This window comes from Acromyrmex echinatior, chromosome 11 (assembly GCF_024713525.1).
Source record: "Acromyrmex echinatior isolate Ae372 chromosome 11, ASM2471352v2, whole genome shotgun sequence".
NCBI classification, from domain to species: Eukaryota; Metazoa; Arthropoda; class Insecta; order Hymenoptera; family Formicidae; genus Acromyrmex; species Acromyrmex echinatior.
Window position 1 is genome coordinate 5,843,435 of NC_141862.1, and position 15,907 is coordinate 5,859,341.

The 15,907-nt window shown below is 31.8% G+C and overlaps 1 protein-coding gene across 3 annotated transcripts in view; it reads right to left on the reverse strand.

Annotated features, from left to right (window-relative positions):
• Positions 1-15,907, reverse strand: part of LOC105142974 (uncharacterized) — a 170,344-nt gene that overhangs the window by 74,303 nt on the left and 80,134 nt on the right. Inside the window, exon 7 of one of the 3 annotated variants that reach the window (XM_087411572.1) lies at positions 2,640-7,317. The exons of the other annotated variants lie outside the window; for them this stretch is intronic. Coding sequence (XP_087267698.1) covers positions 7,274-7,317 — 44 coding nt within the window. The 3' untranslated portion in view covers positions 2,640-7,273. Of the gene's footprint in view, positions 1-2,639; positions 7,318-15,907 lie in introns of those variants that run through there. 3 annotated transcript variants of the gene reach the window in all.

Sequence of the window (15,907 nt, forward strand, 5' to 3'; positions counted from 1 at the left end):
GATAATAATAGCATCTGTGAGACACGAGACAGTCATTCTTGCTCTATCGCGCTTTTTAATCCATTCTAGAATGCATTAACCCATATTTCAGCGTTGCACATTGTACAAATACTTCGCTGCGTTTTTGCTCAGTATCAATTTTCTACGATAACCAATAACAGGATATCGCCTCATACATGTTTTTTTTTTTAACGTTACTTCGCTAATTGTTATTTTAACAATAAAATGCAAGCTATAATTTGGCGTAATATTTAATAATTCTAATCACATTCTAGTCATATGAAGCATCAACGTTATCGCTCGCATTATTGTAAAAACAAAAATATACTTTTCAAAATGAAAGCTTTCGCATCTCATAATGTTTCTAACAATAAGTCGTTAAACAGCAAAATCTTGGCCGGTCTCAATCGATCGGTGAGAACTTACCTGGACAATAAAAAGCGTCGTCGCATTTTCTCGGCATTGTCGATCTTCGTGGTGAGAACGATGCATGCAATGGTCACGTGAGCTATTCGAGGGGGCCGACGCGCTGCGCACGATGTGACCATCGAAGAGAATACTTCTCTGCTTCCCCGTGGCTCCCCGTTATTATCGTTGTTTCGAGCCGTTAATATTAATGGACGTAAATGCTCGTTGGCGTGCTCGAGAGAGAAATAAAGAGGAACAAGGAGACGGCGGAGGTGGACGCGCGAGATGAGCTGTGGCAAAGGCGAAGGTGAGGCATGCTGGAGGGCTGTTACATCTGGACTCCATTCTCTCTTCGTTTATAATTGAATAGATGCAGCTGTGCGTAGTACTGCATGCTCGTAAAACATTAATGACCAATAGACGGCGCGAGCGGCCAACGATCGTTTTGCGTTATTATTCCTTAAAGTTAGAGGCGACTGCGGTATGTGTGTTTAGGCGCGAATTTTCCACGCTCGTGATCGTGAGTGAATCCCGGCCGAAGTGAGTAATCGCGAATGTGCGTCGACTGGCGAGAAAGTGAGCATCTCCATATATTATATATCACCCGGATTAACAACGAATAATGAAGTAACATGACAAAAAATACTTTTTTTCTTTGTAAAATGACGAAAACAGTATTTTATCAAGTTAATTGAAGTTTATGTTATTTTTTATTTCACAGTACGTGATTTAATTTTACATTTAATAAATATAAAATAAGGCAATATACGTCCATGGATATTTTTTCGAATATAATTTCGAATGACCCTTGAGATTAGCTTGAAATTTTATTCAAATTCTACTCAATTTCATTTAAATTCTACTCAATGTGAGAAATAAAAAACACATTTCAACTTCGGAAAATGAAAAAAAATTTTATTTTACGACTTTTCATTCAGGTAGATCTTGCTTCGCAAGTAAAATTGTGCGCCCTTTGTTAGGGGGGAAGTGAGTAGCGTGGAAGTCGCTTTTGCGTGGAAGTTGTGCACCCCTAAGCAGGGGGGGGGGAAGTGGGGTGAGAGTCGCTTCGTGTGGAAATCGTGGGCCCTTAAGCAGAAGAAAAAGTGGGATGGGAGTCGCTTCGCGTGGGAAGTCGTATTTCCTTAATCGGTCCGGATTTTAGTCGATAAATATTGACATATAAAAAATTCATGTCATTTTACATGAAAATTACATGTTTATAACCGGAAAATTACTTAAATATGATTGGAAATTTACTTAAATTTTTTTCAGTGTAGGTTTTTTATTTCTTATATCAAAAACAACTTATAGTAAAAATAAATTTATGCTACCATTTTATATTTTTAGTTTATTAAAAAAGTTTTATTTGTCAATTATTAAATTTTCTTATCTTTTACATTCTAGCTTACACTTACTCTTACGCTTACTCTTTTTTACACGTTTGAAACTTGAATTTAACTTTTGACTTCACATTTATAATAATTCACTGAACTTCTCTATCTTAACTTTGGTCTTAACGATACTCACCTCTGATCGATTAATTTGTTATCAACAAGTTTTTACAACACAAAAATGCACTAAATTATTCTTTGACGTCAATAAATATCATATAAACTTTACGTTTGTATCTATCATTTAACATGGCCTTATCCCTCCTTATTTTTATTTTTTTACCCATTGCTCTCTATATTTTTGATTTATTCTATTTTAATTAAAACCCTTTTAACTTCTTTTATCATGCTTTATTATTATATTATATTTTGATACTTTTTATCACAAATTGATGATAACTAAGTAAAATCAAAACGTTTTTATTATTTCCATTTTTTCTTATAGAATCCATTATTCCTCGCTTTTAACAACTATCTTTCTTATATTTCTTTACAAATTTATAATTGTATTTTGAAAAATAATGTTTATTTTTGTAATAATTTTAATATATTATTAGTTTTTTTCTATTCTAATCATCGTTAATATTCTTTTAAAGGAATAGTTTGATTTTAAATTTATCGCAAAAGCTGTAAAATATATCAAATTTATATTACAGTCGAACTTCTATAAAGTATTATGTATTAAATTTTGTATTAAAATATGTAATTATTACCTCAAGAATCCCATTAATTGTTATTGTATTTCAAAAGTCATTTACCTTAAGATGATTTTAATTTCGACTTATGATGATTTTAATTTGATTTTTGCCAACGGGAAAGGGGAGATATATTTTTACGACGTTGTATTTTATTGTAAAATTTTTTTCCTATGTTTATTTTCATAACGACTTCATTCGAATATACACAAAACTTACAAAATATTACATTATTACATATAGGTACATCGTTATTTTAGAGAGAAATTCTGTCTTTATTTTCATTTTTCAAAGACTTCATTCGACATACATAAAACATACAAAATATTACATGCATGATTATATGTATATGTATACGTAGGCGCAGGCGATTCGAGAGAACGTCGAAGTTGTCGAATTAGAAAAGATTACAGCCATTAGGATCCTTCGAGAATCCTCTGCAAACAAATCCCGGTTTTCGCGTTCTCCTGCAGGTATTTTCCATTAGGCGCATCTACGTCCGTTGTTCCCTCGATTTTTATACCCTTTCTTTATCATCCTAGCTCGAACGATGCAGCAGCTGACTGGCAGCTCCAAGCGCTCCGTCATGCGAAAAGGGGAAAGAGAGAAAGAGACCAAGAGAGGAAAACAGGCAAGGAAGCGAAAGAGAAGGGCATAGAAGATCTTCTCATTTCCTCGAAGCGTTTCGAACGCAATACTTGCTACGTACTGCGAGGTTTGTAATCACACGTTTAACAGTCAATCGCGCAACGTCACGCAATCGGACGCGAGAACGCGCGAAACTTCGAGGTCATCGTACACGAAAAGGAAGCCAAATGCCGCGAAGCATGACGAGCTAATGAATTAATCGTTACAAAATATCGCTCTGGTCGGTCGGGTGAGTTGAGCGAACGCGGCTTAACTCGGCGGCTAAGTCCCTATCGCCTCGTTCGAGCTTCGACGATGCCAATGATGACCTAGACCTTCGAAGGACGTCGGTAATTTTCTCTTCCTAGAAGCCGCCAGCTCGTTTACATTCTACCGTCGATTTCTCCGTATCGCGTCGGTTGTGTGCTTCGCGATACACACTAGCTACGCGGACGTGTTCGGAAAGTTTAGATTAACGTTCAACAACCCCCTTCACTCAGTTTCCTTAATTCCTATACCCAATCCAACCATCGTTATCGAACAATCGTCATCCATCAGTCAAAATATTTCATTCGTCCATTCTATTTTTACATTGTTAAGACGGATCTAGGCCAAATATGAATGAATAAATAAATTTGTTTTAATGAATATAAATTTTGTTCTATGAATTCAAATGTACATCGAATACTCTCTTTTACATATAAAAAAAATGCTCGTGCAAATTTCTCCTAAACATTTTTTCCTTAATTAGTCGTTCTTCATTCGGTCTAGATCTTTTATATAAAACATTGAACGATCAAGATATAATACAATTATAATTATACATAACAATAAATTTGTCTCTGAATGTTAGAACAAATTTAATATCAAAGACATTTTTATACAAAGAAGAAATTTGCATTATTAAATATTAGATATAGAATAGGTTGTTCCATCTTTCGATAAATTTTGGCTTACTCGTTTTCTCGCTCACTTTTTTTTTATCTAATAGTTTAAAAAGACATATTGTATAATAGTACTTCAAAGCTAATGTGAAGAAAGATGTTGTCCACATTGTAATTATTGTCAATTATATTATTGCAGATTATAATATGTCATTAATAAAATATAGAACAATTTATTTATAAAAATGAAAATTACGTAAAAAAGCATATTTCAATGATAATTTATTGGAAGGTACAATACATATTTCTTATTTCGCCACATTCGGCGCCCCTGAAAATTCTGAAGCATAGAAATGGGTGATTTAATAAAAAATATATCTCGATATATCATGAACAGAAATATTAACATAATAAAATATTGGCTGAATAATTTGCAATATTGCTGATATCGATATGGATATTTCTATTTTCAGATAATATGCGCACCAATATGCATAATGAAACGTAAAAAATCAATCTTTTTGCAAAAATAATGATTGAAGATCGTTTTTGAAACTATTTCAACGATCTTTTTCAATAACTATTCCAATCTAATTGGAATATATATATATATATATATATATATTGTATGTATATGTATATATAAACCTACATATTTTACTTTTTATTTCGTGTGTGTGTATGTGTATATATATATATATATACTAAGTATAAATACATATATAAATACATATATATGTATTTATATTTAGAAATTTTAATATTTTATTTATTTATATGATTTTAATGTTACATTATACATTATATTTTAAAAAGTATATAAAATAATGAAAATTTTAATCCACTCTCAATCCGTACTAAACTAACACGAACTTAACGGATCGTGTCAGAAGTTCGATATTTTTATTCAAATGTCGATACATTTCAATATCAAAAGACAAAATATTGGAAAAAGTCCAAAAATATCGATATTTAAAATATCGGCGCTGAATAGCCAATGTTTTAAATATGTACCCATCCCTAATACAATCATAAGTGATTGCTGGCTCGGTCGTCAAATCTCGGAAGTAATAGGGAAACAATAAGCGACGCTCAAGAATCTGTTCAAAAAGTGCAATTCCAAGCTATTAGATAAATTACTATTTGTTTATCCAAAGATGGAACAATCGACTTTTGAAATTGTAGAATTTTCGATAATGAAATATCTGATAAGAAAACACACGAAAAAAATGTCCACTTTTAATTTTGTAATGTATATTGAAATTTAAATCAAAATAAGAGACACGTATTTTATATATATTTATTTCAAAAAATAAAGAAGTAGGTTAATATCATGCGATATCTATATAATTTTTAATTTTTTTGTGTTAATATTAACACCAATATGATGTGGATTTAACACTAGGAGTTTTACAGACACCGCAAGTAAAATCTGCACCAATATTTGTTAAAATGTATTCATACGTTATTGAGATCCAATAATCTCAATCTCGCAAGTCTGACTTTTTGTCGACTGTCAGTCGACATTTTTTTAGCAGACTTTTTCTAGAATGGATTTGTCGATTTCATGTAAATTGACTTGTAATCGGCTATTCACATACCTATGAACATCGGTCTTAATTAATTGAGACCTCTTGTTTCTGAAAATCCAGAACTTTTGAAATGCTTATGAAATGTTTGTGGAAAACAAAACATAATATTACACACATTGCTTTGACAGATCTATTAAAGAAATTGTGTACATGTGGACACAATGATCTACCAAACGACGCAAGAACACTATTAAATATGCCAAGAAATAATATGATAGAGATATCAGCAAATAATAAAATTTTTTTTCATTACGGTTTAAAAACGGCAATAATAAAACAATTGGCACGTATATACAAAGTTTGTAATGGAAAATGATATTATTATGATAAATTTGAATATAGATAGACTGCCAATATTAAAAGCAGTAAAAGTCAACTTTGATCCATATTAGGCAAAATTTATTATGACGATAAGACATTTATACCATTTGTAATTAATGCTTATCATGAACACTCAAAACTCATTTGTGTTTTATTATCCATTATTATAATTATTTAAATAAAACTTGAAATTTCTAAAAAAATTTAATCAATTTAATTCTATTATACTGAAGTACAATTATAATGTAAGTAGTAATGTAGAATGAAATTGATCAATTTTTGAGAAATGTAATATAAATGAATATTAAAATAAGAATTAGTAAGAAGTGCAGGTTAAGTTGTCTAAAAGTGAACTTATTAGTCGGCATAATGTTGGCTAAAAGTCGACGTAGTCGAAATAAGGTTATGCAATTGTCGGCTTATAGTTGACTTAAAATTGACTTAAAGTCGAATACATAGGCTGATTGATGGTCGAGATTATAGTCGAGACATTTGTCGTCTCTTAGTCGACTAAAAGTTGACATTCAGTCTGATTTTAAGATCGACTTTAGACTTCATCTGCCGACGGACAGTCAACTAATAGTCGACTTCGTGCTGTGTGGAATAGTTTTTGATAGGCAAGAATTATTATGACAAAAAAATGTTTTAGAAATTGTAATATTTGATTTTTTTTTTAAATAAAAATTATTTTGCAAGAAAAATATTCTTTAATAACACAAGATACGATGTCCGCACATTTAAGCTACAGAGCCATCACATGAGCGGCTCGATCACCAAGCCTCAAGCGGTAGTGGGAGCCACTCGCCGGAATCGGCCTAAAATGTACAAATCTTTGCCAGCACTCATTTAAATCTTCGCATTTTAGAATGCCTAACGTAAAGGATATATAAGGGAAAAAAAAGGGAAAAAAAAGAAAAAAAAAGGAAAGAACACGAGAGAAATATAAAAAAAAACGTAACAAATAAATGAAAATAATCGATAGTAAATTGGAATTGTGTTGTAATTTCTTTATACGAAGAAATCAACTATATTATATATACAAGACAGATTTTGAGACCATATACTGAATCTTCGGCGATCCACGCCTGAATACATTAGCGTTATCGCGAAAGAAACATTCGGCAATATTAATTCCTTCAGAAATTGGACGTCAACCCGTGTATTTGTAACCAATGAACCTATATTTCAAAATACATGAAAAATACTCCCCAGATATTGAAAAAATGTTATCCCCTGCTCTCCGTCGATTCACATCTCGCCGAGGACTGTGTTCGGACATATACTCTGATTGCGGCACCAATTTTTTGGGCGCCGACCGGCAACTTCGAGAGATGCTTCGAGCCTCAACTCCAATATCAACGCCGCTTTGGCGCCCCACGCCAATATTCGTTCCTGTTACCTATCACCAAAGACAAAGTACAGAATAAAAATTAATGTAACTTTTAGAAATTATGCTATGTCTCGTCCGGATGGATAATTTTAATAGCGTTCCGCTGCGCAATCCTCAACAGGTTTTGAAAGCTAGAGAAAAGAAATTTAAATAAGGCGCCGCCACTGCCTGCACTCAGACGCGGCCATTTGCGGAAAAACATTTATTGTCGTCTAAATGTGTTGCTTTAGTGGCAATAACTGTAACACAAATTTTGATAGTAAAAACAGAATAATGTTTACGCCAAATTAAAAAGTAGACTTCATAAAGAAATAATTGGCATTGGTTGTCCAGCGCATATTATTAATAACACAGTTCATAAAGACTGTGATAATTTTTCTATTGATATAGAATCTATTGTAATGAAAATTTTCAATTATTTTGCAATATTTATTGTAAGAACAAAAGCTTTGAAAGATTTGTGCCAACAATCTGAAATCGAATAAACTTTTATATCACTCAAAGACGAGATGGTTAAGTTTATATCCTGCTATTCAACGATTATTAAAATTATTTGAACCATTGAAGCACTATTTCTTAAGTGCAGATAATCCACCAAAAGTGTTAAAAAATTTTTTCGAAAACATTTTCAGTGAAGCTTTTTTGTTTATAATACATTCAACTATGAACATAATGCATACAAATATTGAAAAACTGGAAAGAGTTGACAATTGTATTATCGAAGTAAGAAAAATTTTAAAGGAAATTGAATGAATTTTAATTTGAATGAGCGAATTAACCAGAAATTCATGCCATTAAAAGTTAAAGAAATTCTGAATAAAATTACAAATATTAGATAAAGTACTGAAGAATTCATCGCAGAAGTTCATAATTTTCATGTCACACTGAAAAATTAATTAGAATCGTGGATTGCACCTCTGGAAGAAATCTGAATGTTTTTGATTGGATGGATGCAGAAAAATCATTACAATAGTCAGATGTAGAATCAACAATAGAATTTTTACGTTTTCGTAACATAAAGATTAATGATGAAAAATTATTTAATGAATTTCTTTGCTTTCAAAAATTTATAAAAGATGTATGTATTAAAAGTGTCAGCAATTGCAATAAGTTGTGGTGGCATTTTTTTGAAAAGTCAGAAGGTGGAAAGAAGTGTAACGAACTGAAAAAAATAGCACAATACTTTTTCTGTTTGCCAGCTCATAACGCAAATGTAGAAAGATTATTCTCGTTGTTACAAGCTCAATAGAGCTTGGTCCAGAAAGGAATAAGCAAATAGAAACTGTATCAGATATTATAAAGACAAAATATAATTTTGAAATGACATGCGAGGAATTCTATCTCTCAGAATCTTTTACAGTGTGATAAAAAAGTTCTTAGGGATATTGGAAGTTCAGAAAAGTATCAAAATAAAGACGAATACATTTTATAAGGTTTTCGTTTGTAAAAATTTATAAGGTTTTGTTTGTAAAAATTTATAAGATTTTGTTTGTCAAAATGAAATGTTTCATTGTAACTATTATTAGGTGAATTATTAGATGAAGAAAATTGTGGATAAGAGTGACCATTGCTGTAAATGCATTAAGATTTCCGCAGATAATTTTATGCATTGTTAATGATTGATAATTTATGTTCGTGGATTTTTTAAATGCAAATAGGAGCACTTTCTCTAAAAACCTATAAAAAACCTATTTTGTGAAGAGTGCAACGATCAATGTCTTAAATGTGAAGAATGTATCTTCGCCTGGAGACACAATCCCGAATTACTAAAACATTATGACATTCTAGATCGCGGCGATGCAACGCGCGTGTGGACAAGTCATGTGGAAGAGTGTGACATGATCTAAAGACTGTAAAAAAAATATGGAAAATTATAAGCGATTGGAACGTAAACTGTTGGAGCAGTGCGGCCAGGTCGCTATTCTAGTGTGTACTGCGTGGTTGCAACGATGCGACGAGTGCATCGAGAAGAACTTCGTGCCAAGCATCCGCGCCTCGTCGTTGGACACACAATCGTGGAGACAATCCGTGGTGGCGAGGATCACGCGACTCGCGGGTGCAAAGACACAATTAGAGCGCACGTTGGTGACGGGTACGCGAGTGGCAAATATGCGAATCGTGACGAAAGATCTCTCGTCTGGCGAGAGATCGACACCGCGTTTAAAAGCCGTATATTGACGGGACTGTGGTCAACGCGGATTACATCGAGCCGCGGTTTTTGGAAGGCACAAGAGAAATAGTGCTCGAGTGCGAGATGCTACAGAAAGACATGGTAATGTAAAAGTTAACACCGCGTTCAACGGTAAGTTTGCGACGAACAATAAACATTAAGAGTATAAACACTAAGAACATTGAGATATATCGATATACCGATTTGAGCGAATGGTACAAGCAGCACGTCATCGAGCTCACGTTGACGGGATCAGCGGATAGGCGTATATTGAATTTGACTATCAATGTGAACAAATTAAATCCCATACGCGTGAGATACCATATCAAAGTGCCGCGGGAAATAGCGACGAAAGCGGTAGTGTGCGTACGATAGACAATGCGTGGTTCGTGCGGTCGCCGCTCTGTACTCGGTTGAAAGAAATACCGATCGGAAATTATCGTATCCACATTATATGTTGAATCTTGACAATGTTGAATCTCGCGGATATCGAATTTCCAGTGACTTTAAAAGACATTTTCAGATTTGAACGTTTAACGATGTGTTGATTAACACGCATGGCATCAAGAATAAACAAGTCTTTCCTTTACCAGTGACAAGAAGGAGAAATACGTCAACATGCAAGATCCATGCGACGACAGTGTCAACCATTTTGCGTAGATAAAAAATCTATCTCATCTCGTGAAATCATAAGAGCATTTCACCAGAGCACAAGAAATTTTTCTGCGATCGGTAAGTACACATGAAAAACCTATTATAATTTTCCGTCTTGCTAATAAAATAATGATAATAGTTATAATTTTTTATTTTTTTCAGATGCTTGCTACTTCAGTACGAAAAATTGCAGTCGCATGCAACGGAAATGAACGACTGCGCTATCCGACTGTCGGGCGTAGATAACAAGTGGCTCGAATTTGGGAACCACTGTAATAAAGAGCACATCCGATTCATTGTCTATGCTGACTTAGAGGGCGTTCTACGGAAGATATATAGTACACATATCAATAGTACGAGGCATTTAGTATACAATACTACGTGTGATGTTCGTACGATGGCACGTTATCGTCATATCGCGTTGAAGACTGTATAGCGTGGTTCGCGTGACAACTCCAAGACTTGACACACTATGTAAAAATATTGTGTATCCACTAACGTATCCATAGAAAAAAAAATTCGAAACAATGGGAGTATACCGTAGTGCGACACGTTATCACATTTGCGAGAAACCGTTCGCATCGGACGACACGCGGGTACGCGATCATTGCCATATGACTGGTAAATCCAGCGCATTCAAAAAAAAAAAACTATAACTTAAATTATAAAAATTCATTATATATTCTGATCATTTTTCATAATCTATCGGACTACGACGCGCATTTTATAATTAAGGAAACAGCGTACAATGGATATGTAGATGTGTTACCGATAACCAAAGAAAAAAGATTTTGTTCACTAAACATGTTAAAGATACCGCCGAGAGAGCAGACTCGAAAATGCATAAAATTACGATTCATCGATTCATTTAATTTGTCAGTACAAACCTCGATAAATTGGCGTCATTTCTAAGCAGAGACAACTTAAAAATCATACCAAATTTGCAATACTATCGGATGAAGAATTTAAATTACTGACTTAAAGATATCTTTCCGTACGAGTACGTTGAAACTGACTGCATTGAAAAATTGCAGGACACGCGCTTATCAACGCGCGAAATTTACAGTTCGTTAACGGGTGATACAGTATCCGAAAGCGATTACGCTCACGCTGCGAACGTATGGCAGCGATTCTCCATCCGGACGCTCGGCGAGTACAGTGATCTGTACTCGAAAACTGACTTCGTTATTGGCCGACATTTTCAAAAATTTCTGCGAAAGTTATGTCTCGATCCCGCACATTATTACACCTTGCCTGATTTCACGTGGGACGTGATGTTAAAATATACGCGCGTGAGTTACTCACTGACATCGATATGATCATGTTCATCAAGCGCGATATACGCGGCCTCAGTCAATGTTCAGGCAGATACGCGCAGGTTAATAACAAGTACAAGTGTGTTCATACAACCCATCAGAACCGTCGTCGTACATGAGAACACAACCAAGTAAATCTCTCCGATTTAAATGAGCTTTTAGTATGTTATTCTATCGACAAAAATAGAAGACACATATTTTTTCATACGTGCTAAGTCGCATGTTAAGAGAGTGAAATCCTCCCTTAAAAAAAATCGGTTTTTTTCTTTCAGGTTGAATATCGTCGAAAAAATAGAGAAAAATGTTTAAAATAAAAATTGAATGGTTGCCAGAGTACTTCATAATAAAAAAAATTTATTTATTTATTTGTTTATTGCATATCCCCACGTCCACCTCTAAATTTCAAAAATTTAATTTTTATAATGACAAAAATTGAAGAGCATTTTACGCTGAAAATAACGTCATGTTATAAAGTAACGACCTGTAATAAAGTCATATTCCCCAAACGCATTTTTGGAATATGAATGAGAAACACCTCTATATACGCGCTCCACGAGTATCCGTCCCATACCGTCGTTGGCTGCTCGAGAAAGCCTAGAATGAATACAGTCCACGCAATACATATCCACTAACTATTATAATAAGAGCTTTTTACAATAATAATGTAATAATAATAATAATAATAACAATAATAACAATAATAGTGATTTTGTTAAATTTCCGAAACCAATCAAATATTTTTGATAATATATATACAAATATATCTCAAGTAATTAAAAAGTATGAATAAAGAAATTATTATTTTCGTAAAATATCGTTCATTTTGCGGTGTCCGACGTATTCAATGTTAATGAATAAAGTATTACAAAACATTGCGTCTTATTAATCAAGGCAGAAAACAGATATGCTGACATAATTTGCGTATGTTGTTGACATGAATAATCTATTATTATAATAAGATATTGCGTCTTATTATTACAACTACGTAGTAAATATAGTTGATTACTATCAGTTACTGTATATAGTAGGGCTGTGCAACAGTGAAAGTTTCACACGTACTATCGTTAATTAAAATGAAAATATCGTGCACAAACTGTGATGCTTCTCATCAATCAAAGGTATTATTATTTGATTTATGTTGCATTTATTCAATAATTTTTATTCAATAACTTATTTGACTATTAATATTGTATTTATTTAATAAATGTCATTTTTCTTTCAGTTTTCGTTCAAGTGTTCTAAAAAAAAAAGAACAATATTAAAAATCTTTATTTTAGACCGCATATATGAGAAACATAATCAATGCTAGAAATTAAAGAACATTCAAACAGCCCACGAACATCGTATTTTATTATTAAAATATAACAATTTTTTAATTATTATCTTTAATTTTACAATATTTTCTACAATGTTTTTTTACAATAAACATATAAACCATTGCAATATTTATTGCAATTGATCACAATTGCAAAATAAAGATTTTTAATATTGTTCTTTTTTTTTTTAGAACACTTGAACGAAAACTGAAAGAAAAATGACATTTATTAAATAAATACAATATTAATAGTCAAATAAGTTATTGAATAAAAATTCTTCCACTAACGGAATCCAAAAACATCTAATGGTATTTTTCCTGTTGTTCCAGCCAGTTAATAGAATAATATTTTTTGCAGAATCTGTCTATTTCTTTGAATTATATCCGGACAATGACCAATCCACGAATTTAACAGACTGAAATTAGTCCAATATTTGAAAAATATACTTCCCTTACCAAAGTTTCAAAATGATTAGATGTTAGTTTACCAGATTTTGCCATAATAAAAATATTATTTGCAGATATTATTTAAACATTGTTTCTTGTATCTTAGAACCTAATGTCCCATTAGATTCTTTTAACATTATAAGAAATGGAGATAATAATCTACCATCGGAAATAACAGATTGTATTGTATAACTGTGCGTAATCGCAGATATTGACTGTGTTACACTCTTTACTTTTTTTTACACCTTTCTCTGCCAATGTACGACCAGCATGTAATTTCGAACCACTTTGGTCTGAATTATATACATTTTCAATTTCCACAGCGGTCAATATAATATTTGACATTTTCAATAAACCTATTACTGTCTGCTTGTAAAGCTTGACATTAAAGCTTATTTAGTTATAAATTTCTAATTAATAACTTTTCTAGATACAATTTGATGCATGAGCTTAAATCTTCTAATAAACCCATTCATGTGATGCTTTAAAATCTAATAAGTTTTCTTGTTGTTGCGTTTGCAAAGTCCATGTAATATCAATATCATGGATCATTGCCCCTCTATGAATTGCTTCAATAAATTTATTTTATATGCATGCTGAAATTCGTCCCAATCTACTACCACCTAAAAATCCTACGATTCTTCTTTTTCGATTTCATAGTACTCTTCATATTTCTTTTAACATCTTTTCTATTTATCTCTTTATCGTAACTTCTTCTGACGTTATAGGATAGAAAATAAAACGTATATAATCATTTCAATTAAAAAAATTTTAAAGTAAAAAAATATAAAAAGCAATAAAAACTTTAACAGTAAACACTTATTAATAGAGCTCTATATTACTCACAACCGATAGTACTTATTAATCGAAATCAAATACGAAATCAAATACGAAACTGCGAATTTCGTACGACGAGCTGCACCTTTTATGTTCATGTCAACAACATAACGATATATGTGAAACTTTCGCTGTTGCACAGCACTACTACACATAGCAACTAATAGTAATTAACTATATTAACTATGTAGTTGCAATAATACGTAGACGCAATGTTTTATTATAATAATAGATTATTCATGTCAACATACGCAAATTGTGCGTCTCAACTCAGCATATTTATTTTCAGCCTAGATAATAAGACGCAATGTTTTGTCAATACTTTTTTCATGTTAACATTGAACACAACTGACATTGCAAAATGAACAATATTGAGAAAATAATAATTTCTTTATTCATACTTTGATTTTAATTACCCGAGGTACATTTGTGTATATATTATCAAAAATGTTTGATTGGTTTCGAAAGTTTAACAAAGTCACTATTATTATTACTGTTATTATTGTTATCATTATTATTATTATTACATTATTATTGTAAAAAACTCTTATTATAATAGCTAGTGTGATATTGACTAGCGCGTACTGGAGTGTATTCATTCAATGCTATCTCGAGCAATGACGGAGCGCGTATATAGAGATATTTCTCATTCATATTCCAAAAATGCATTTGCGGAATATGATTTTATTATAGATTATTGTTTTCAGCGTAAAATGCTCTCTAATTTTTGTCATTATAAAAATTAAAAAATTTTTGAAATTTAAGGTGGGGATATACAATAAACAATAAATAAATAAATTTTTTTATTATGAAGTACTCTTGCAACCATTCAATTTTTATTTAAAACATTTTTCTCTATCTTTCATAATTTCGATGATATTCAATTTGAAAGAAAAAAATCGATTTTTTTCAAGAAAGGATTTCACCTCCTTAACATGCGATTCAGCATGTGTAAAAAAATACGTGTCTTCTATTTTTGTCCATAGAATAACATACTAAAAGCTCATTTAAATCGGAGAGATTCTTGGTTCTTTTCTAAGTACGCTGAGTTCATTTGAAGCGACTCGAGTAGAAAAAAAAATAATGTTATTATGAAATTATCTTAACTAATAAACTAATCTAAAATACTAAATATAAAACCTGATAAACTAAAAAGACTACTATTTAGATTTTCATTAAATGAACCAGAGCTATGTGCACAATGGGTAACAGCGGTAAATAGAAAAAATTGGATACCGTTATTGTACAGTAAAATTTGTGAATTATATTTCGAAATTGATTTCAACAATACATCAAAAAGAAAGAGATTAAAACCTGATATAGTACCTAAACTTGTTAGAGTAGTACTTGATGTGTAGGAGCATTTGAACTATGTGTGTATATAATATTCGAATTACTTTTTGTAAGAAAGTAATTGTGACCAATAATTTGTCTTTATGACTAATTTGTTAATTATATTGTTTGACAAAGGTTCAGGTCATACCTATTTTATTTCTCCTTCGAGAGAAAGAGAAAAGAAATTATTTTAAAAAAACCAGATAACCTACAATACACAGAAGAAATAAAGAGAAATTTATTCTTACTTTACATTATCATTCTCCAAGAGCATATGGTTATTGTAGGTTAGCATGCATATAATCCTATTTTTATTTTTATATTTTGTATGCATTAATAAGTTTATAACTTTCATGTTTACCTTAAGAATGCAGAAGATTCAATATATAAGATAAGATAACAAAATTTGTATTGAAATTTTATTTCATTACAATTTTTGTTTTAAGGGGATCCTAAAGCCTCCTGTTTTACCGATTAAATTTCGAAATTTTTGTATAACAAATATTTTTTTTCTCTTTCACCGAT